This window comes from Chamaea fasciata, unplaced genomic scaffold (genome assembly GCF_029207755.1).
Source record: "Chamaea fasciata isolate MVZ Bird 193981 ecotype frontalis unplaced genomic scaffold, bChaFas1.0.hap1 SCAF_7, whole genome shotgun sequence".
NCBI classification, from domain to species: Eukaryota; Metazoa; Chordata; class Aves; order Passeriformes; family Sylviidae; genus Chamaea; species Chamaea fasciata.
The window spans coordinates 42696863-42719961 of NW_027094092.1; the positions used below are offsets into that span (position 1 = coordinate 42696863).

A 23099-nucleotide genomic window follows, 5' to 3' on the forward strand; every position below is an offset into this window, starting at 1 on the left:
TATTGTAGCAGTTTTCAGCTGGGAGAGGCTTGAATGCTGGATGGGCTAGGCAAAAGGCAATTAAAAATGAGGAGTGTTATGTTAGAAGGTGATTTGCGAAGATGTGATTGTTGATCTACCACAGCCCTTGTTTCAGTGCTGCTAATCTGTATTTTTTTGTCAAGAAGGGTCAGTTTCTACTGCATTTATAGTCTGCCACTGGCAAGATGAACCTCAGAGCAACAGACAAATGCTGCTTGTTTTGCTAAAAAGGGTAGACATGTAGGAAGCAATGAGATCTTCCCTTCCAAGGATCTTCTGAGACCAGAGATAAGCTTTGTTCTAACACATTCACCTTGGCTGTAGGCCTCCAAGATTGAAACCTGAGTCAGTCAGAGCTCTAAATGAGATGTAAATGCATCTTAAGGAATAATAGGGAGTTTCTCAAAGACCAGAAGGGCTTCAGCTTAGATTGAAAACTTTACTTAGATCTACTTCTACTTGGTAGAGAGAACCAAGAATTGAACAGGCTAGATGAAACAAAGTGCTTTATATAATCATCTGTGTTCTTACTTCCAACTAACTCAGTGCCTTTCCAAGTGGCAGAAAGCCAAACACTCTTTTACTTCTGCTTTGATATGTTTTTAATAGCAAAAACTAACGAAAGATAAATACAGGTTTTATATTCTGCACAGAGTTTCTAAAGAATAGACCTGCACTTTCAAGGAAGATAGTTTTATGATATATATTTCTAAATATTGCTATTCAATGAAAGACTTTTTGTTTCATCCATCAAGAAAAAGATGTTCTTGAAAAATAATAGGTTTCTAAATAATGAATAAGGTGTGGCTAGGGGAAACCCATTCATTATATTCCTATTTGCCTTTGAGGTCAAGCAACTTACAAGTAAACATTTATTTAGAAAAAAAATGAACCAACCTGCAAAATGTCAAACCCAAATAACTTGTGGTGGAAACCACCTATCAGTGAAAATTACTTGGAATGAAAATGGCTGTAGTACTGTTCAGTGTTAGCACATACATATGCACAAATGGAGCACAGAAAAGGAATGAAGTTATTTCTGGCACATGGGTAATTGTTAGGACTTCTCAGCTCCCGGACTTTATGTGGGGGGCTTATTAGGCCATACCTAATCCACAAGCTGAAGAAAAAGAAAACTTCGCACGATATTTTCATTTCCAGACTATAATATTATTCAGGAAAATCCAAAAAAAGGCAATCAAAGACTTTGCTCTGCCCTTTATTTCTACCAGCTTTTTCCTCTCTTCTTTCTCCAGTTTAGTAATAGTAATCTCTTTAGTTTTTCTTTCTCCTTTTTGTTACAACAGAATTTTGGTCTGAAGATACATAGTACTTATTAAGACTGCAGAGTAGGAGTAAAAAAAAGTATTTAAGAAATGAGTAGTGAAACACTCCTTTGGACAAGAGGTGAGAAGAGTCAGTAAGTTATTTCACTTACTAGTGAAAGAGATGTGCTAGATGCACTTCTGCAAAGTAAAATGCCTGTTGTGAATAATGTATTACCTGATATCTGAATCTAGAGAGCAGGCTTTCAGCTCTAAAGCCACATGGGTTGTTCAATTGACACTGCAGCTAATGCTTACTCAATCTGCTAATTCTGTGGCTCATGAGACCAGGGACCTGTCTGTGCCATTATCACACAGGCTGGCACACCTCACCAGAACTACAAAACCCATTCATTTACCTCATGAGCTGTCTTCCTGGATGCTGGAATATGCTCAATTCTTCATCCAACGTGTATCTTCTGGCCTGAGATATATCTCAACAGGTTATTCTTTTAAACTTATTTATTTGAATAAAAAAAATTAATATTATAATATAATAAATAGGACAATGTTTATTTTATATTAATCTTAAAATACATTAAAATTAATTTATTTAAATAATTACATTTTAAGCTTCTATTTATTATCAAGGCAGAGAACAATTAATAACAAAGCTGTTCTCCAGATGCTCCATCAGGCAGATGTTTGATTGTGATATTTTGTCTCCTTTTTCAGTGAAATTGCAGATAATCCTTATATGACTTCAGTGCCTGCAAATGCTTTCCATGGGCTTTGTAATGAATCTCTAACCCTGTAAGTTCTTCCAGTTTAAGTCACAAGGCAATTACCTCTCTGGTAATGCATATGGTAAAATGTTTTGAAATAAGATTTTTCCTGTCCTACTCTCCAGCAGTTTGCAACAGAGAAGCACCACAGACAGACAGTATCTATATTCTAGTTAGCATAAATTCTGTACTTTGACAGATATTTACATCAGTCCTGCTCTTTTCTTGAAACTGGTTTGACTAAAGTGGTTTTGTTTTTCTATGACCCTAGTGCCAGTGAATCGTTATATATGAAAAAAAAATCAAAGGAGAAAGTCTGCAAAGTTCTCCCCCTGTAAAGCTACAGCAGGGTTGTAACTGTGTCTTACTTTTTTTGCAACCTGAGTGGTACATGCCATGGAAATTGTGGATGGCAAACATTAGAAGAGTCATATTTGAAAGAAAATTGTTAAATAAAGTTCAGTTATGCAAGTCAGTCAACGTGAGCAACAAGAAAGGGCTGCTGATGGGAGTGAAATTACTGCAATGAGTTATGACCTGAACTGGGAGGAAGACCATTAGAATGTGAACAGATGAATTCTAAAGAAATTTAAAAAAAAATATTTTGCTCTAAGGGAGTAAAAGAATGAATTCTAAAAATTTAAGGCATGTCTGATAGTAAAAGCAGACCTTTTTTGCTAGTTGTTAGTTCTTTTAGCCTTCCTTAATCAGTCCTAGCAGGATTTTGTTTCCTTGCTTTCATTTAAGTGTGGGAAAATTACAGCAAAGTGGTTTAGTCTATCATTGCTGTAAAAAGAGCTAGAAGATGGCACACCTGCCACATTGCATCCTTGATTCAGGTGCACTCAAGAATGCTTCTGGGCATCTGTTGGACGTCGCACAGTAACTACCGCTTCCTCAAGAGACTAAAATTAGCTTATCCATATATATGCTGTTGCAAAGAAAAATAATGCATAAGATGCTAGGTATTCATGTATTGAAGCAGCCCAAAATACACTGATGTAATTGCTTTTTTGCTTGCAGTAAACTCTACAATAATGGCTTCACCAGTATTCAAGGCCATGCTTTCAATGGGACAAATCTGGATGCTATGTAAGTAGCAGGTAATTCTCTTCTTTCAGAAGAAAAAAACCCAAACTTCTCTGCTTATTTGAAGCTCTGAAATATGTATTTTATTTTAATTACTTTTAGGGAGCAAAGAGAGGATGTCAATTTCAGCCAGCAATAACAATATCATTGCTTAATGTCTTTTGCAGTGTGCTTTCATTTAGTATGTATATTTATAGCTCAGAAATAAAATCATGGCAAGTAATTCCATTTTGAGTTTTGTGCTGGTTTGAAGCTACAGTAAAACTTTTTTTGATCAGTAACTTTTCTAAGACAATTTGGAAGATAATTATGTCTTTTTATGAGCCCAAAGTGCCCTGGCAGCCAGAAGGGCCAGCTCTGTCCTGGGGGGCATCAGGCACAGCATGGCCAGCTGGGCAAGGGAGGGGATTGTCCTGCTCTGCTCTGCACTGAGGCAGCCTCACCTCAAGTGCTGGGGGCAGTTTTGGGTGTCACAATATGAGCAGGATATCAGACCCTTAAGTGTGTCCAAAGGAGAGCAGTCAAGATGGTGAAAGGCCTTGAGGGCAAGACTTTTGAGGAGTGGCTGTGATAACTTGGCTTGCTCAGTCTGGAGAAGAGGAGGATGAGGGGGAGATCTTGTGGCAGCCCACAGCTTCCACAAGGGGGGCAGCGCAGGGGCAGGTGCTGATCTCTCTCTGGTGTCCAGTGATAGGGCACAAGAGAGCAGAATGGACCTGCATCAGGGGAAGTTCAATTGCACATTGGATGAAGGTTTTTCACCAAGAGGGTGTCAGTCACTGGAACAGACTCCCCAGGGGAGTAGTCACAGAACACAGACTGTCGGATTTCAAACTGCATCGGAATGATGGTCATTGTCTCAATTTTGTTTTTTGTTATCCTGCAAGGACTAGGGAGTAGGACCCCATGATGCTTATGGGTCCCTTCCAACCTGATATGTTCTATGATTTATGATCCTAAGTGAATCCTACCAGAGACTGGCTATGACGAACTAGTCAATCAAATTTAAAAAGAAAACAAACAAACAACAAACAACCAAGTTTTTTGTCAACAACTATTAGGCACTAGTCTAATAAAACTAGACTTGTGTTCATAGGTTTATCTACCAGCAGTAAAAATGGTTTATTACAACAAACAGTTTTCTCCAAATTAAATCATATGACATTTACTTGGAGCAGAGCACTACTCTAGATGTTCAAGGCAAACTAGGGAGCTGAACATGAGCGCTAAAGCCTTTATCTGTTTGATAAACTACACTGAAATTTCTAAACTAATTTTCTGAAGTAGTTTGGTTACTAGATGACAGGATAAAAGTATAATTTTGCTAAGTGCAAGCTTGGAAATTTGTTGTTCCTAGCAGTAGCATTAAGTTAATGCAAGAGGCAAATACTTAGTTTTCTCTATTCTGACATTTCTAACTTGAATTCCTGTTTATCTACCACTGTATAGTCAAGGAAGTACCTGTTTTACTCTGGGTCTGGTCCAAGAGCATTTGAATTTAACAAAAAATAGGAGCAAAAATAAACTAACAGAAAAAGAGTGGTGGAAATTTGAATGTGTTTTGCATGATTATCTTTAGGACAAAAATAAGTAACAAAGCAAAACAATCAGAAACAATAATAAATTTTTGGCAAATTATTCAAAGATTTTGTGTTACATTCATAAATCAGAAGACATTTTGGGAATCTTGGAGGCTATCTTCCACTATGCATTATGCCTTTCTACCACTCTTGCGCTATTAAAATGCCTATGTAATTAAAGGGAGCCAAAAAAAAAAAATGCAGGTATAGGTGAAAAACCATGGATAAAGGGTTTCCATTATCATACCGAATAGTGGCACTACCTAGTTGATCTTGTCATTCAACAAGGATCGGTGTTTAACAGCAAACCACAGTATTGCTGTGTAAGTTTTATAAGGGCAGGGAAGTAAGGAACCAGGAATGAAGGGCTGAAAATGACACTTTTACTGAAAAGCAGTCACCTGACACTTGAATCCCTCATCTTAACCCATCATTAAATTCCATAAACTGCATTACTCCTGCAAAGCAGTGCTGCCTCATCCATGTTTATTTCTGTAAGGTAATTGGTGAGGAAAGAAGAGTTTTTAAAAGATATTTTCAGTGAATGGCAAAATATATTTGTGATGAGGTTTTACAGAACTTTCTAAATTACTGAAGTGGAAAGTGTGCGATCTCAAAATTTAATCACAAAAATAAACTCCAAAAGAAAATATATACTTTAGTATACACTTTCAGGGTTCACTTATAATGCTTGGCACAGCTCAGAGTTAAAATAAACAATTGTGTGGAAAAAGCATATTATGAATCCTTAGTGCTGCTCCCTAACCAATGCATATTTTTTGCCTGTTGTTCCTTTCTTTAACTTTCATTTCATAATCCAGCTGGATACATACGTTTTACATAGCACTTGAAACGTCCTGTTAGTGTTTCGTGCCCTTAGAAGGTCCTGCTCAGCATCCTGCAGTCATGGTGTTTTCTGCTGTGGTTGAGACTTAATGCAATATTCTTCCCACTTACACTGGACCCTGAGGCCATAGAGACTGTTAGATACAAGTATAGATGGTTTACTGCTCTGACTGGATTGAAAAATGTGGAAAAGGGCCTTCATTTACTTACAGCACAACAAAACCATCAGCATCTCCTACTCCAGATTCCGCACTTACTACTCCAGATTTCCTGCAGTTTGCACTGCAGTATTCATGTGTATCTGATTGCCATCCACCAATTCTCCAAAATTACAATTATTCTAGTGTCCCCACTGAGGCCAGATATTACACATCAACCATGTGATTTCTAAAACTACTAAAATTTGTTTAGACACGTATATCACTGTTGTGGTTTCCTCTTCTGCAGGGAATTTAAATGACATTCTGTATCATTTAGTTATCAGTAGCAACAGGATTAATGGCGCTTTCAGAAGAAACTGACTCTGCATAAGCTTTCTTTGTCAAATAAGTATTTACCAAAGCCTTATTCTTTCAATTGAAAAGCAGTACCTATCAAAATAGAAGGGCTTAAACAACTGAAACCAATTAGCATCAGGAAACTGTACATGCTGATGGGCCTGACTCATTGATGTGAAAACTGGCAGCTAACACCGCAGCCCCTCCTTAGTAACACATGGTTCTGAACTTCCCAAAGCCTCTAACTGTTTCTATTTGTAACTTTGCAGATTTTTATCAGGCATATCAGCTATTATATTTCAGGTTTATTAGTCACTATGGTGCTCAAACATCAGGGGAAAATATTTCAAAATTGGACAAGCAATTAACTGGTTGTATAATAGTGTCTAGTTACTAAAACAGACAGGTTTTATTAGGTTAAGCAGGTTTTTGTGTCCTTCAACACGACAACCTAGATGTTGAAATCTTGGATTAATTCTAAACTGTTGCTCTGGTTTTAATTTTTGTATTCGTTTTGCAGACAAAATCATAAGGAAATTTGCACACTAAAGGAAATGTTCACAACTACAGTGTGCCATTTACAGAGTATGAAAATCAGTTCTCAGAAAACATAAACACCAGGTGATGCTAGAATGCCATGTATTTATAAAGAATGAAAGCTTATTTCAAACAACAGATGAGAAGGTGATGTAAACTATTTTCCTCTGTAAGAAACAAGGCTTAAGGCATGAGTAATGTCCAATGAATAACATGCCAGAAGCATTATTTGGCTCCCTAAGACTTTCTGTTGTGTAACCCAGATGAAGTGCATTTACTTCTCATTTCTCGCTGTGGTGATCAATATAAGCTTATATCCAGTGAATGTTGTGAAAAATTTGCCAATGACTTCAACCAGGACAGGATTAGAATATTTACTTAACTTTTTCCATACCACGGCTTGCCAGCTGGGCAAGGGAAGGGATTGTCCTGCTCTGCTCTGGTGTGGACTCACCGTCAGCAGTTTTGGTCACAATATAAGACAGATATTAAACTTACAGAGAGTGTCCAAAGGAGGGCTGGATGGTGAAGGGCCTTTAGGGGGATGTATGAGAAGCAGCTGAAGTCACTTGGTCTGTTGAGCCTGGAGCAGACTGAGGGGAGACCTCATTGCAGTTAAAACTTCCCCCTGAGGGAAAGAGAAGAGAAAGACACTGATTTCTTCTCTGTGGTACCCAGTGACAGGACCTGAGGGAATGACCTGAAGCTGTGTCGTAGAGGTTTAGGCCAGATGTTAGAAAAAGGTTCCTCTCGCTCAGAGGGTGGCTGGGCACTGGAACAGGCTCCCCAGGGAAGTGGTCACAGCACCAACCTGACAGAGTTCCAGAAGTGTTTAGACAACACTCTCAGGCACATGATGTGACTCAGGGCCCTTCTTTGCAGGGAAGGAAGTTGGATTTTGGTGATCCTTGTGGGTCCCTTCCAACTCAGAATGTTCTGTGACTCTGTGAACTTCACAGACACCCTCTGACATCAATTGTAACCACCTTCCTACTGCACTTTTTATCTTACTAGCTACATCACAAGCTAGGTTGTAAATGTTTTTATAATGGGGTACCAAACATCCTACACTTTCCTTGCTCTTCTTCTAACAAAACTTTGATCTTAACTTTTGGTCTGTATAAAGAAATCTCCACTTGACTACAGAGATTTTAAAGCATTTAAAAATTTTACTGAACTCACAACATGGAGGAAATTGTTTTCCTGTTAGTTCATTATGTGTTCCATCATGTAATTCCCCACACCCCATTCTGACAAAAGAAAACAAAACTTTTTCACCTCATCCTCATACAGATGTACTTGAAGATACACTGTGTATGCATGTGTATGACAGTAAGAGAAAAAATTTGGAACAAAGATAATAAATAAATTAGCAAAGTAAATTATTTGTTGAGGAATTTAATTGCTTTTCGAAATGGAAAACCTGTATTTTGTTTCTTGGGTACACAGAAAATGAAGTAACTGATTGTGCTTCAATATGTGGTTGGGAATGGATGGCCTTTATACATACTGCTTCTGTAAATCTGTGCAGGCAAGTAAACTCAAGATCTTTGGTAACCTGTGGATAACTACTTCCAAATCACTGTATTTTGTTTGTTCCTTCAGCTATCTGCACAAGAACAAATATCTCAAAGATATCAATGATGATGCGTTTCTGGGAGTGCACAGTGGACCAACTCTACTGTAAGTAGGTGAAAATGAAGTAGAGAAAGCTTTAAAAATAATACTGTTTTAGTTTACAATTTCTTTACAACCATTAGCATCAGAGCAGCAGGGACAGGAATGGCATGTTTACAAAAATAATACCAGCAACAAAACCTGTGCTTTAGGGAACTGATTTATGAAATGCTTGCATCCTACATTATATATACTGCTCCTACCAATTATTCTTATGGAAGATTCTGTACTACAACCTGTCTTATGGCTGTACAATTGTAATACAAAAGGAGGACTCTTGTGCCACACACATAAAGGAAATTGAAAGAGAGGGAAAAATAATTTTAGACAGAAAAATAGTTACTTCTGATGCTTTTCTTTTTTCTCATGTTGTCTTCCAGTCTGATTTTATAATCGTCCAAAGAACTTTTCACTAAAATTAGGAATCATAATACAGAATGAAAATAAAACTTTAAAGAAGTTAAGAACTTCCAGAACAATCACATTTCGTGACTCAAATTGTCTAGTATGTAATGTAGTGCCTCTGACTGATCACAAGAACTGAAATACTGAAAGGGGAATTTCTTCCTCCACTGCAAAACCAGATGATGCCAGTAGTGCTCAGTCCACGTAAGAATAAGTTTTACTTTCTGCTATTCAAGAAAACAGCTTATACATAGCAGAATAACTGTATTTTTCTTGGAAGGAATCCTAGCAGCTACCTGCAATAACAAAAGGTGCAGAAGTCATTTTTCTTTCAGAATCAGTCTGGCTCCAGCAGGTGAGAACTTGCAGAAGCACAGATTTTTGACTCTTGATTATTGTGGGTATTTAAAGCATCAGTGTTGTTATGCTGGACAGGTGAACAAGTAAAGATATGCTGCAGAAGGTTGTGGGTGGCTAATTGTATGCTGTAAGAGCCAGGTAAGCTTCCTAAGCAAAGGCTAGCTTGGAGATGTATCAGCTACACAAAACCTCTTGGTTTAGGGGCTAGAGATATCTTCCTAGGACATGGATATCTCACTGTACAGAAGTTCCTTTTTACCCTGATTTCAAGTTAGATATCTCAAATGACTTGAATTTTTTCTAGTCTTCCATAACTATTGTGCTATCCCAGCTACCATTAATCCTTGATCTCAGGACATGTTTTATACTTGCAGTCTAAACAGGCAGCTATCCATCTCCTCTTAGAATGATATACCTTAATGGCTAATACGAGTTCTATCAGTACTTATAACTAAAGAGAGATGTGGTGTTTACTATAGTGTCATTACAGAAAGAGGTATCGCTTCTCAAAGGCAGAGGGCCAGAAATGGCATGTGAGCACAGTGGAACAACAGCGGATTAAAAAGCCAGAGTATTTCACATTATGATACTTTGAGATGCAAGTCCTAAGATAAAGCTCCTAGGACGGTGTCCCAGTTTAACACTGGCCTGCACCTCAGCTCCACACAGCTGCATATTTGCCCCTGCACCCAAAGGGATGAGGGAAAGAATTGGAAAGGTAAAAATGAGAAAAATCATGGGTTGAGATAATGTCAGCTTAATAATTAAAAAAGGGATGTTGAAAAAAAAAAAATGAGAGGGGGAAGAAAACAAACCAAACCCAAGAACAACAAGTGATGTAACAAAAACAATTGCTCACCACCAGCCCACAGATTCCCAGCCAGTCCCCTGGCAATGGCAGTCCTGGCAAACATCCACCCAATCTTTACTGCTGCGCATGATTTGATAAGGTCTAGAATATCTCTTGGTCAGCTGGGGTCAGCTGTCCTGGCTATCCTCTCCCAAATTCTTGTGCACCCTTAACCTCCTCGCTGGTCCGATGGTGTGAAAAACAAAAAAATGCCTTGACTGCATGTAAGTACTGCCGAGGGACAACTAAAACATCCCTGTATTATCAACACTATTTTCACTCCCAAATCAAAAACATAGCCCCATACTAGCTACTGTGAAGAAATTTAACTCTATGCCAACCAAAACCAGTCCAGAAGTCATAATTCAAGATATTAGCTTTTAATTTTATTTTAATGTAATTTTAATAGCAGCTTAGGGGCTTATGTTACCCACAGATAACCAGGAATTATTCTGCATGTGTGATGTAGAAAAGGTTTGCCATAAAATGAGCAACAATTTAAAGTGGAATCCTTCCACCTGGACAGATCTCTTAGCTGACCTTCAGGAACTAGAATTATTCTAACAGGAATAGAAGAGTTTCTGAAACTCCCACATATGCATTACCTTAAGTGGGCTGAAGTCAAAAAATGAAAAATGAGTGAAAAACCTAGTATTTGTGGTTGTGTCATGTCAATGGCCATTAACAACTTCCACAAGCAACAAAAATGTTGTTGCAATTGGTGCCCTAGTATGCACACCCACTATACCGTCATGACCAATGAGTTATTTACAGAGAGATCACATATTTATTAACTCATGTAACAGCCTGAAAAGTCTGACCAATACAGCCCTTCCATATTCCCTTCGGCAGTGTAAACAACTTAGTTTGTTATAAGGAATAGTTTATTAAGTCATTCTTGGTTCAGGCACCTCAGTGTTGTTAGCTGACCATTTGATCTTCCTCAAAATAAAGTTTACTTCCAAACTGTTTCATCTTGAAAATTAACTCTATGGAAAATGATTGGGAGAATATTGCTTTTAATTTTTAAAATTAAATATATTGAATGAAATATTCAATGAAATAATGAATTTTTTCCTGGGACAATGAATGACATTGCTTATAGTGGCAGCAGTATTGCACAAAAAAAAATAAATTCAAAAAAGGAACATTTATGGAGCTCTAAAGAGAAATTCTATCTTGCCTCCCTATCAGAGTGGCAGAACTTATTGTCTGGAGTTCCCTATATGCCCTCTTCAAGTGAGATGAGAATTTATGGTAGTTGGAACACGTGCCCCACAGACTGTGCTTTTTTCTGATCAGGATTTCAGCAGCAACAGCAATTTAAAGGCTGAAATAGAGACCATGGATCCACCCTAATGGGGTAATGTTCCATTTTGGCCTTAAAGAAACCCAATGAGAAAGATTTAACTACAAAGAATTGTGCCTCGCTATATGCTCTGTGAGTTTGGCCATGCTCTCAGACCACCTAATTAAACATACTTTAATACTGAAAAGCTACGGTTTTTTTGGTTTTGTGGTTTTTTTTGGTTTTTTTTTGTTTTTTTTTGTTTTTTTTTTTTGTTTTTTTTGGGTTTTTTTGTTTTTTTTTGTTTTTTTTTTTCCGAATTTGCAGTTTACAACAGCAGAGGAAGCAGGGATTGTGATCACTGAATAGAGGATAACAGAGGTCAGCAATTCTGGTTCCTTTGTCACTGTTGCATACTCAGATGTATGTGGATGAACAGGGAGGTCACAGATTGCTCTCTTTAGAAAATTATTTTAAGAGTATGATGATAGTAAATTGCTCTTCACCTCAAAATGAAACCTTGGCAAGGATTCCGCAACTCCGTGGACCTGATTTACTAAATGCAACAAGGGCTGCTGCCTAGAGCAGAAGTTCAACAGAGTACAACAAAAATACAATCAGGCTCATTATTCAATTAGCTTTTTACAAAGCACATGGTCCAAACTGAAAACGTTACAGTCACACAAGATACATGTAAGTAGTTAATTATCTGTAGAATACAGAATTGCTCTTTAAAGCACCATAGATTTCCCAGTCTAGGAACGGTTCCTCCCAAGGGACACAAGCAAGTCTTTGAGCAAGAGGAGCACTCTGTATTTTGCTAATCAAACAATGTTTATTTTTAGACTTAAAAAAAATCTTTCAGTAGAGTTAAAATAGTATCTGAAGTTTAAGCCCATCTATTATATATTTTATGCTTTATCTATTCCAGTACTCATAAATTTGTATAGGATTAGGCAAAAATTCTCAATTGTATTATGATGCATTCAATCTAATTTTCTTAATCACCTGTCTATTAAATTATTGCTATTATTGGATTTCATACTACAATTGCATGCTTCCAGCAATGAAAAGGATTATTGACAAAAGTTATTATCACTTAGATCTAGTTCTGAAATAGTGACTTCATAAAACCAACAAAGAATTAGACCAAAATTTAATAACCCAAGAAAAAAGAAAAAAAATCTGAGCAACTGAATATCTTGGATGATATCTTGAATATCTTCTGTAATATACAGCTGGTTCAGAAAACAAGATCTCTGAATTCATAAGCTATGTTTTATTCCCACATTTATCTGAACCTCTCCAATGTCTCTTTAGCATTCAATATAACGTGTATATTTCAGCTAAGATAAGCAACAGCCTAGAAACATCACATGAGATTCACAAGAAAATATGTGAGGACAAAACAAAACTGCTACCAAGCCAAAATGTTGAGAGTGGTCGAGCGCACTTTGGTTGCCGTTCTGTCTCACAGTGTAGAACTCTACACAACCACTTCCAGTACCTGAGTGGGTTCTAGACCATGCCTACTTAAAAGCTGAAGTCTGGTCTGGCTCTAGGCTAGCTGTGAATGGTGCTAGCCTTTTCCACAATCCTCAACATTTGACACTTTCCACAAGCGTGTGTCTGCCTGGTTTCTGTCTCAGCCTTGTGGGCATTTGTCAAAGGCCTTGTAGAAGTCCCTGGAGACTTTGAGCAGATCATAAGCACAACACTCATAGAAGTTTGTAAGGCAGGACTTATTTTAACAAAAGCCCCTTACATGCTGACTTTCCCCAGGTGTATCATATTCAGTGGTGGCTTGTTTGCTGCCTTTCTGCAGGACAGCAAAGCTAAAGGTTCCACGACTCTTTTACCAATTCAACTACTTCCTCCTCCAGCTGCTTCAGAACTTTTCTGGTGAAAACCATCCACTCCTTGTGACTCTTCTTGGTGAAAAACATCCAGTCCTTTTATCAGTTTCCTGCCTAGCCTCTTTTATGGTCACTTTTTGAGACAGATCCTCTTGACAAGTCCATCAGACCTCTTGCCCATTCTCTTGTATTTCTCTGAGGGTGCAAGCTATAGCTTAGCAATGCCAGCAAGACACTCTTCCATGCAACGTAAGCACTGCTGTGTTTAAACATCATCTCAGTTATCAATATGATTAGATGTTAATGAGACATATAACTGCAGCCAGTTACCATTTATCTCAGCAGACCAAAATCTGACCAAGGACTGATCGTCCCTGACTGATTGGGACTGACCACACTTGGCTGATCAGAGCTCGGTAAGAAGCAACAGGACAAGAGGAGATTACCTCAAGTTGTGCCTATAGTCTCTGTGTCTGCATTCATATAGAAGACACATTTTCCTGAATGATTTCTTTGTGTGACAGTGTATAGAATCATAGAATCATTAAGGTTGGAAAACACCTTTAAGATCATCAGTCCAGCCATCAATCTAGCACCCACCATGTTCACTGTGTCCTCAAGTGCCATATCCACACATTTTTTGAACACTTTCAGGGACTGAGACTCCACCACTTCCCTGGGCAGCCTGTTCCAATGCTTTGCAAACCATTCAGTGAATTTTTTTTCCCTAATATCCAATCTATGTGTGGATATAGTCTTGACAACTCCAACTACTTGGATTCACATGGCTCTGAGGATTAGTAATTATTAAGGGCTCTGAGTAATTATTCATAAATATTTTCAATCTAGTTTGAAGAAAGGTGCTATGCTGCTTGAAGTAGATTGCAAATTTGATTAGGTAATCATCAAGTCTAAATTTGTATGGCAAAAAAATCCCTGAGAATCCCACACTTTTCTCTTGGCCAGTTGATGCACACACAACAAAGTGTGCACCTAGCTGGAGTAACTAAGAAATTATCTTCCATTGGGAGACAAATTATCACCAGACTCCCAGGAAGCTTTTTGACTTTCAACAGCGGTGGTACAGAGAGGTGACAAAACTTCTTGCTGGCAGACACCACAAACCAGCAGTTTAGGGACTTCCCAAACTGGGATTTTGGAAACTTCCAAACTTCTGAGCCATTGTGTTTAATATGGCCCATGGATGGGACAAAGTATCTACTCCTAGCCCTGCACCAGAATTAATCCTAAATCAACAAGAACTTCAAGGCATCTGTTCCTGTAACTTTTCTCCAAACTCCCCAGTATAAAGCAGAGTGTTTGAAAACAAAACCTACAATACCTGTCTGCTTAAATATACACCCATCGGCACATACATAAAAGTACTCACAGGATTTGGTAAGATAGAACAGAAATGACATAGTCTTACAACTAATTCTTCCAAGCCCTTTCTTTTCACTGAACTGATGCTTTTTTCAGACTTCTTAACATCACTGGGTAACACTCTGAGTTGCCACAGACTTTGCATGTTCACCTCTGCTCCCTGGGAAATTGTTTCCACTACTGGAGCCCTGGGCTGCTTCTCCCTTCTGTTTGCAGCTCTCCAGGAGCTGCAGCTCCATTCCCTGTACATTGAGAGAAGCTCCTCTCAGCAGCTGTTTCCAAAGCACGAGTCCTTGTCCCCCAGGGTGACAAGAAGTGACCCAGACATTTCTGATAGGAATGTTACACAACTGTGAATAAAACTAATCCAAAAAACTGTACTGTCCTTCTTGTTACTCAGCTTTTTGGCCTACATGATGAACCAAAGCACTGATTTTCACAATGATGCAGCTGTGTGAAAAATTACTCCTTCTCTGATTTTTAAGTCTCTTGCCTCACATTCTTAAGTGTTCCAAAACTCATCTCACAAGAGTGAATAAACATTACCAATCACCTTCTTTACAATCTGCATGGCACTGTAGTCTACTACTACTGCTTCCAGACGTAGCTTTTCCCAAGAGAAGAGTCTTTATCTGTACCTTATTACTTCATTTATAAACAACTTGATACTTTTATCATCCTAACTGCAGCTTTCCATGCTCTTATTATAACTGCATATAGTATTTTTAGAATTGTAAATAATACTTAAGTTACAGTCATACTAGATTTACAAAGTGATTTTTTTGCTCTATTTTCCATTTCTTTCACAAAAATTTTTAGCATCCTCTTTCCTTTTAAAATTACTTAAAGCACTGACATGACATTTGCAGAGGACTCCAAGAACTTTCCAGAGTGCTAGCTAAATTAAGACCCCATTGTCATCCATGTAAAGTTAAAATTGCTTTTTCCTATATGTATTTTACATTCATTAATTTTGAAGCATATTATTTTTCTGGTCAGTCATACTATTGCAGGAGCCTTCTGCTTCTTTAGACAATCAGGTTTAGCTTTCACCACCTTGTATTTCTTTGTGCCAGGAACAAGCTTGTTGCATCTACTCTCACTTCCTTCCCAGACTGTTTGAGTATTTCAGTAGTACCAGTGCCAGCTTCATCTCTGTGGGCCCTGCTGCAATGACCTGAATATTCAGATACCAGTTAACTTTCCATTCTTCCTCTAGCGTGAAATCTTGTCATCTGTTCTCAGGCTTTTACCCCACTCTTATTTTTCAATTAATCCAGGAGAGACATTTGCCTTGTCACATAACCGATTAGTTACCTCAACAGCCCTCGATACCTGATTTTGTCAAGCCTTGATTGAATTCCCAATTCATTGCACAAACAGGATCATCTTTCTTCATAAGCTTGTGCCAGGACATTTTCAAAGAACTCTCAAGTGTTTGTGAGTTTTAATTTCCCCTTCAAAGAGTCTTAGCATCTCTCAGCACAGAGTGTTTAACCTACCTGCAGATAGCTGCCACCACCATGAGGACTTGATGGAGACACATGAGGGTTGCTGAAAGGCCAGCCTTGTCTTGGTAAGATCTGTCCCAAGATCTAACCTACCAAGATGTTTTGCTGCAGAAGAAGAGTTCTATAAAATGTCTCAGAGGGGGAAAAGGACTTAGCAGGGCTTGTTATGGGAATTTTGAACTACACTAGAAGGGGAATGGGGACATATCCAGGCTCAATATAGATAAGGTGTGGAAAGGGGAGAGCTAGAGCAAACTACCCAAGGAGTAAGGAGAGACTAAAGAGGGGTCGACTCCAGTAAATACAAGCAAAGATATAACCACAAGACAGGACTATGGGGTATTCCTTTACACCCTCTCCGGGATACTGACACAATCAATACATCAAAGCATAAACTGGATGATTTGGAAACTCAGCTACTCTGTGATTCTTGAGAAGGTGAAAAGACAGCAGGCAATACACAGACTCTTCTAAGAGCCAGTTCAGACTGTTGGTAGAAAATTAAAAACAAAGATTTATTTATTATGAGGGTTCATGATAAAACAATGCTGAAACAATGTTCCTACCCTAGAACCCTTTTTACAGGTATACTTCTTCACAGATTGTAACTCTAAAAACATCCTAACCTGAAGTGCCACTAGAAGAGGTTTCAGGACAAAGCAAAAACGGAGTAGAAAACACTAGCAGGTCCAGGTAACATTCACCTGGCACTCTGAAAGGAAAGCCACCTCCCCATCAACTGTGCATCATCTCTCCCATGAGTCCCCCTCAGCAGACAAGTAGAAAGCAACAAACATAATACTCAGTTTTCTGAGAGATACAGGATGGACTAAGATAGATTTTTATTTCAGTATATAGAGAACATTCTTTTAGGAATTGCAATGCTTTCTATTAAAGTGTGCCAATAGGTTAAAACAAATCTAAAGAAGTCTAAGGGAATATAACTCTTCCAATGGAAGATGTGATTTCTTTAAAGGATTTTTAAAACTGTGTGGTGGCATATGTATTTGTATCTGGTTTGCTTTAAAGGTGTAATTTTAAAAGTCATTATATTTCTTTATAATTCATATTCTGTGCTATAAGGCATTAAAGTCAAGAGCTTTAAAAGACAGTGAAAATCACAGAGGAATGAATAGCCTACTTGAATTTGAATGGTATCAGAACTTACCAAGGCGATATGAATTCCCCACCTCATTAGGATTCGATTATTATTGTAGAATTCTGTGAAACTCCTGAAGAACTGTAACAACCTCAAAAAAAATCTGATCTAGTCATCCTTTTCTTAGGGACATCTCCAGAACAGCTGTTGCCAACCTTCCAGCCAAAGGATTGGAAAGTCTAAAAGAACTAATGGCCAAAAATACATGGTCTTTAAAGAAATTACCAGCTGTAAAAGTATTTCTTCAGCTAATGCGAGCTGACCTATCATATCCAAGTCACTGCTGTGCCTTCAAGAGCTGGAAAAAAAAAAGTGGGTGAGTTTTACTAACTGGCATTTATTTTTCAAATATATCAGGACAGACAATGTTTTATTAGTAATATAAAAATACATCTACTGGCACTTCTGTAACCATTTTTTCTAGGTATAGACAATGTTCTTTGAAACAGATTACAATTGCAAACTGGCAGAAGAATTTTTTGTAGGACCTTTTGCAACAGTGCCTCCTCTTGTTGAGTCCAGAATTAAAGGGAAAGAAAAAGGAAAAGGGTAATGTGCTACAGCAAAACCTGGAAAAAAGGAGTTGGAGAGGTTATAGGCTCAAGCCTCATTTTCTAACTGAAAAGGTGTTGACTACTGAAAACTTTTTGACTGCAAATACAGCTGCATCACACCATGAGGTAAAGGATTCCAAATTGCTGCACTGCTAGTTAGCTGTAAAGGAGCTACTGAACAGAAATTAGACTGATGGAAGTTCTGGGAGAAATTGAAGAGTGAGCAACAGTGAAAAAGAAAGTAATCCTGTATGTATTATCCAATAAATTATAAACAGTAGAAAAAATGTCTTCTTACCTACTAAGAATGTAGATCTCAAAAAAGATGATTATGGATGCCAAACAAATAAAATTACTACTGAGGATAAAATTAAAAATACAATTAAAAGAAAAAAAGCCCATAAATACTATCATACATTATATGGTCTGTTAACAAAAATATATCCAATCACAGTTTTATAGCTGCATTTTCATTCAGGATGATTTGCTTTTGAAGCATTCCCTTTGTTCACATGCTGTGCACCAGTCAGACTGTAAATGCCAGCAGTGATTTCCTCCTCTATTCTTTCAGGATCCTGGAATACTTGATGTGTAACCAGAGCAGCCACAGCTTTCATAAGAGATCAGTCAAGACTCTCAGAGACCCATTTTACAAAGATTATGTAGAAGAATACACAGACCACACCAATGCTGTGTACAACACAAACACCAAGTTCACAAGTTTTCATGAAAATCACCATTACTATAGTTTTTTGGAAGAGTATGGAGAAGGAAATCTTGGCTTTGGCAAAGAGCTCAAGAACCCTCAAATGGAAGATGTCCAGACCTTTGACAGTCACTATGACTACCCTGTCTGTGGAGGCAATGAAGATGTAATATGCACGCCAGAGCCTGATGAGTTTAATCCCTGTGAGGATATAATGGGGTATCAGTTTCTGAGGATTGTGGTGTGGTTTGTGAACCTGCTTGCCATCCTAGGCAACATTTTTGTCCTTTTCATCCTTCTCACTTCTCATTATAAACTGACTGTACCTCGCTTTTTGATGTGTAACTTGGCCTTTGCTGACTTTTGCATGGGGTTATACCTCCTTCTGATCGCTTCAGTGGATCTCTACACCAGGTCAGAGTACTATAACCACGCCATAGAGTGGCAGACTGGGCCTGGCTGCAACACAGCCGGGTTTTTCACGGTGTTTGCCAGTGAACTTTCTGTGTACACGCTGACGGTGATTACCCTGGAGCGCTGGTACGCCATCACCTTCGCCATGCGGCCTGACCGCAAGATCCGCCTGCGGCATGCCGTGCTCATCATGCTGGGAGGGTGGCTCGCCTGCATCCTGCTCGCCCTTTTGCCACTGGTTGGTGTCAGCAGCTACAGCAAAGTCAGCATCTGCCTGCCCATGGACACTGAGACACCAGTGGCTGAAGCCTACATTGTCTTCGTTTTAATATGCAACATTATTGCTTTTGTCATCATTTGTGCCTGCTACATAAAAATCTATGTCACTGTGCGAAACCCCCAGTACAAGTCAGGGGACAAAGACACCAAAATTGCCAAGCGGATGGCTGTGTTGATTTTCACAGACTTTCTGTGCATGGCTCCCATCTCTTTCCATGCTTTATCTGCCATTATGAACAAACCGCTGATAACTGTCTCCAATTCCAAGATTTTACTGGTACTTTTCTACCCACTCAATTCTTGTGCCAACCCCTTTCTTTATGCTATTTTCACCAAAGCTTTCCGTAGAGATGTGTTTATCCTGCTAAGCAAGTTTGGTGTATGTGAGCATCAGGCTCAAGTCTACAGAGGTCAGACAGTCTCAGCCAAAAACAGCAGTAGGTCTTATGGGCAGAAAATCAGCCGAGGGATAGGGCAGATTCTTACAAGTATTCAAGACCCAGTCAATGATTACCTTCCGGCTGTGACAATGCAGAACCAACATCTCATGGAAGAATGCAAGCAAACTGAGCTACAACATCTCCAAGTAATGCAGCCAAAACCTGGTCAAGAGGTGATTATACATACAGTGACTCAAGTGAAAAGATAATATTCTCCATATTCTTCCCCTTAGATTATGCTTTGCTATGGCTGAAAGTACCTCTGGAGTGGCCTTCTTTTAGACAAACCACTTATTTGAACCTCTTATCAGTGCAGGCCAAAACATATGGTCCTGATAGTAATTCTAGAGGTACATGTGAATGCTCTACCTAAATAGGAAAATTTATATATATATACACACTGAGCAAGTATAAAATATTCCCTCATCTTAAAAAAAAAAAGTAAGAAGCAGGAGACCAACAATAAGACTTGGGGGTACTTACACGACTGAAGAAAAAAATGGACAAAGTTTGATAATTAAAATCATATTTTAAAAAAATTAAAGGTTGAAGCTCTCAAATGCCTACATGTCAAGAGGTTGGGGTTTTTTCTAATAGTAGATTTCTAAAATTTCCACCAGGCCTAAAATGGAAGAGATTTCTTCTCATTCTGCTATCCTGACCTAAAACAAATCTAGTCTTTTGTTTGCTGTTCTTGGTTTAGTTTGGTGAGGTGGGAAAACAAGCTTCTTCTTCATACTGCCTTTGTAGTGGTAAAAGGCAAATTATCACTGATTTTGCAGCTGCTCATAACAGGTAAGAAACATCAGAGCATTTGTGTCCCCTACTATCACTCTCTCACTTTTTGATAAACTTATTTAGGAGCTCATTTATTTGAATTTGTTTTGAAGACCAGGCTACCCAGTCAAGTTAATGATGGTTGTTTGGGTTTTTCTGGATGACTGATCCAGTTATTACCGTATTTCAGTGCTGTTTTATCCGACCATGTTTACTGCTCTGAACACCCTGCAATTCCTGGTTTTTTACCACTTCTGCTGTCCCTACTTACCTCCCTCTTACAGGGTAGAACCTTCTTTGTAACACTTTCTATGCTGAGCTGTCTCAAACCTTGACTTAGACCAAGGGAGTGGATCATACCTTTAGGTTACTTCATGCCATACAATTTACTGCATTGAAGGCTGACTTCTAGCTCCTCCAACATGTTTTAAGAACATCTCTCTATCTTGTAGTGAGAACTGTTACCTGACTTCTGTAACGTTTGCAGCACAACTACAAGAATCACATAGTTATCTTCTGGCTGAGCACAGCCCGGCTGTAGCTGGGACATATGCTCTCCAAAGTGTGCTTAAGAGAATCGATGCTCCGACACAAGGGACAACCAACCCCCAGTCCAAAGCATTAAAGCATCCTTTCTCCATACCTGCTGCTACATGGGGCCAGACCAAGGTCACGCTTGGCTGTGCTCAGCTCATTCATACATCACAAACAAATGAACAGAGGCCTGGCTCTCTATACCTCCAGCAGACATCAGGATTGGGGTAGGAGCTGCCCTGCACCAGCTGCGTTGTTAACACTTGAGTGGCCTGATGGTCTGAGTGTCCAGCTTTGCTGGAGGGATCATACCTGTTCCCAGCCAGCTCCACAGACTGGCTCTGCAGAACTGCTACCAAGGTTACCATGGATCATTTCCCTCATCTATATGAAAGTCTTGGCATAAGAATAAAAAATATTGTGTGAGTATTTGCCTTCAGGTAGGTATTTTTAAATTATTTTGCAATATCTATGCTGGTTTTTGTGGAATTATAGTCTTTGAGGAACAATAATTAAGTTGATCAGACAATAGTCAGAACTTATATAATGTGGGCTAGTAGCATCCAAAAAACCATAATGGTAGAGCCCTTTGAACTGCTGGCTACTACAGCTGGAAACTGAGTGATTGCAAATGCCATGTACATACTCAATTTGATTCTGTATTTTCCAAATATTTAAAACTCAATTTGATTCTGTATTTCTGATTATAAAAGAAGGCTGCTTCAGTGAGTCGAAGCAAGGGCCTAGATTCGCTAATTCCATGAGATGGTCTTATAGAAAATAATCTATCATTGTTAATGCCATTAAAAATACCTACAGTATTTCAGTATAGATTAATTTAGTTGCTTATTTTGGGGGTGAGGCATGTTTCCATTTTAGGTTGATCCTCAGCAAACTCCTAAAGCAAAACTGCTGAAACCCACGCAGATAATAATTTATGACCTCCTCTTCTGTAATCTGGAGTTGTCCAGTGTTACACCAGAAACAAAGACAGCTTCTTAAGCGTGCAGATCAGCAAAATTCCTTACTCTTGAACCAGCTGCATTTGTAATGCTCTGCCCATGTCCGAGAGTCCCATACACACATGGGACTTTTCAGATACAACATCCCCCTGCCAGGTTCTGCCACCCTTCTGATACTGGATTAAAGGGAGGAAAAGTTTCCTGAGTGCCTTTATCTAGTATCTCAGCAGCAGCAAAGAGAATCAAGTTATAATGGACATTTATCCTACAAACTTCACAAACACTATGTACCACTAGAAAAGAAAATCCAAGATTAAATCATATTCTTTTTCAGAAAGAGAGGAAAGACTAAAACAAAATTTATGTTAAAAGTGCTTTTACAAGTACATGGATCTTAAAGCAGAATATTTCTTTCACGGAAACTAGTAGGACTTTGAAAAGATGTAGTATGTTGGACTGGTGCAGGTTGCTTGTAATGCAGCTGTTTGCTGTTACTAATGGATGACAGATATATTTACACATTATTGAACTTTTCTGTCTCTCATCATTGCATGTACATTATGCCTGTTAAAAGAATTCCAAGAATTTTATCAATGAAGTTTGGTATTTCCGGTTTGTCTTGCACAGTCTCTTCTTGTGTTTAACTTGGTAAAAAATATTTTAGCTCTTGGAAAGGTCCAAGCAAATAGAACTTAAATAATTTATTTCCCAGGCATTTTCTTGTAAATGTTTGTATCCTATAGATACTCTCTTCCATTCCTGCTCTGATCAATTCCTTGAGCCATTTCTGAGTTTGCACACACCTTTATGTAATACTTGCTATTTTAAATCTGTCTCAGCAAGTTGTATTATTTCTGGCATTTAGTATGTATGTTCTCTAGAATACTTCAGAAATAATGCAAAGCATGGGAATAAAATGTTTTGTTTGAAATTGAAAGAGGCTCAGCAAGTTTTTTTCAGGAAATTTTAAAATATTTTTCCTATAGAAGAAGTTAATGCTATTTTTTTGCATTCAACTTCATTGTTCTCCTTGGCTGACCTATCCCATGACAGAGTGTCTGATGCAGGTTTGGAGGTTTTACCTCCATCACTAGCTGTGAGAGGGATGTCCTAAATGGCTACCTCAGACAGTGCATAGGGATAGAAAGGAACAGCAGTAGTACTGCTGAGCTCACGGATTCTACGACCATCATTCCTTACATCCAAGATGATCCAAAAAAAAAAAAAAAAAAAGGCAGTAAAGTTGAGTTGGGGCCTTAGTTATGAACACTTGGATCTTTCTCTGAGCAATTTAATGGCTTTCTATGAGCTTTGGTGTCTCCTC

General features: G+C 38.5%; 1 protein-coding gene across 3 annotated transcripts in view; it reads left to right on the plus strand.

Annotated features, from left to right (window-relative positions):
• The window catches only part of TSHR (thyroid stimulating hormone receptor), a 46801-nt gene extending 24171 nt beyond the window's left edge, over nucleotides 1-22630 (plus strand). For all 3 annotated transcript variants that reach the window (XM_066188603.1, XM_066188604.1, XM_066188605.1), the window contains 5 exons: nucleotides 2022-2099; nucleotides 3095-3163; nucleotides 8226-8303; nucleotides 17237-17425; nucleotides 18235-22630. In XM_066188603.1, coding sequence (XP_066044700.1) covers nucleotides 2022-2099; nucleotides 3095-3163; nucleotides 8226-8303; nucleotides 17237-17425; nucleotides 18235-19711 — 1891 coding nt within the window. In that variant the 3' untranslated portion in view covers nucleotides 19712-22630. The remainder of the gene's footprint in view (nucleotides 1-2021; nucleotides 2100-3094; nucleotides 3164-8225; nucleotides 8304-17236; nucleotides 17426-18234) is intronic.
• The last annotated feature ends 469 nt before the right edge of the window (nucleotides 22631-23099 follow it).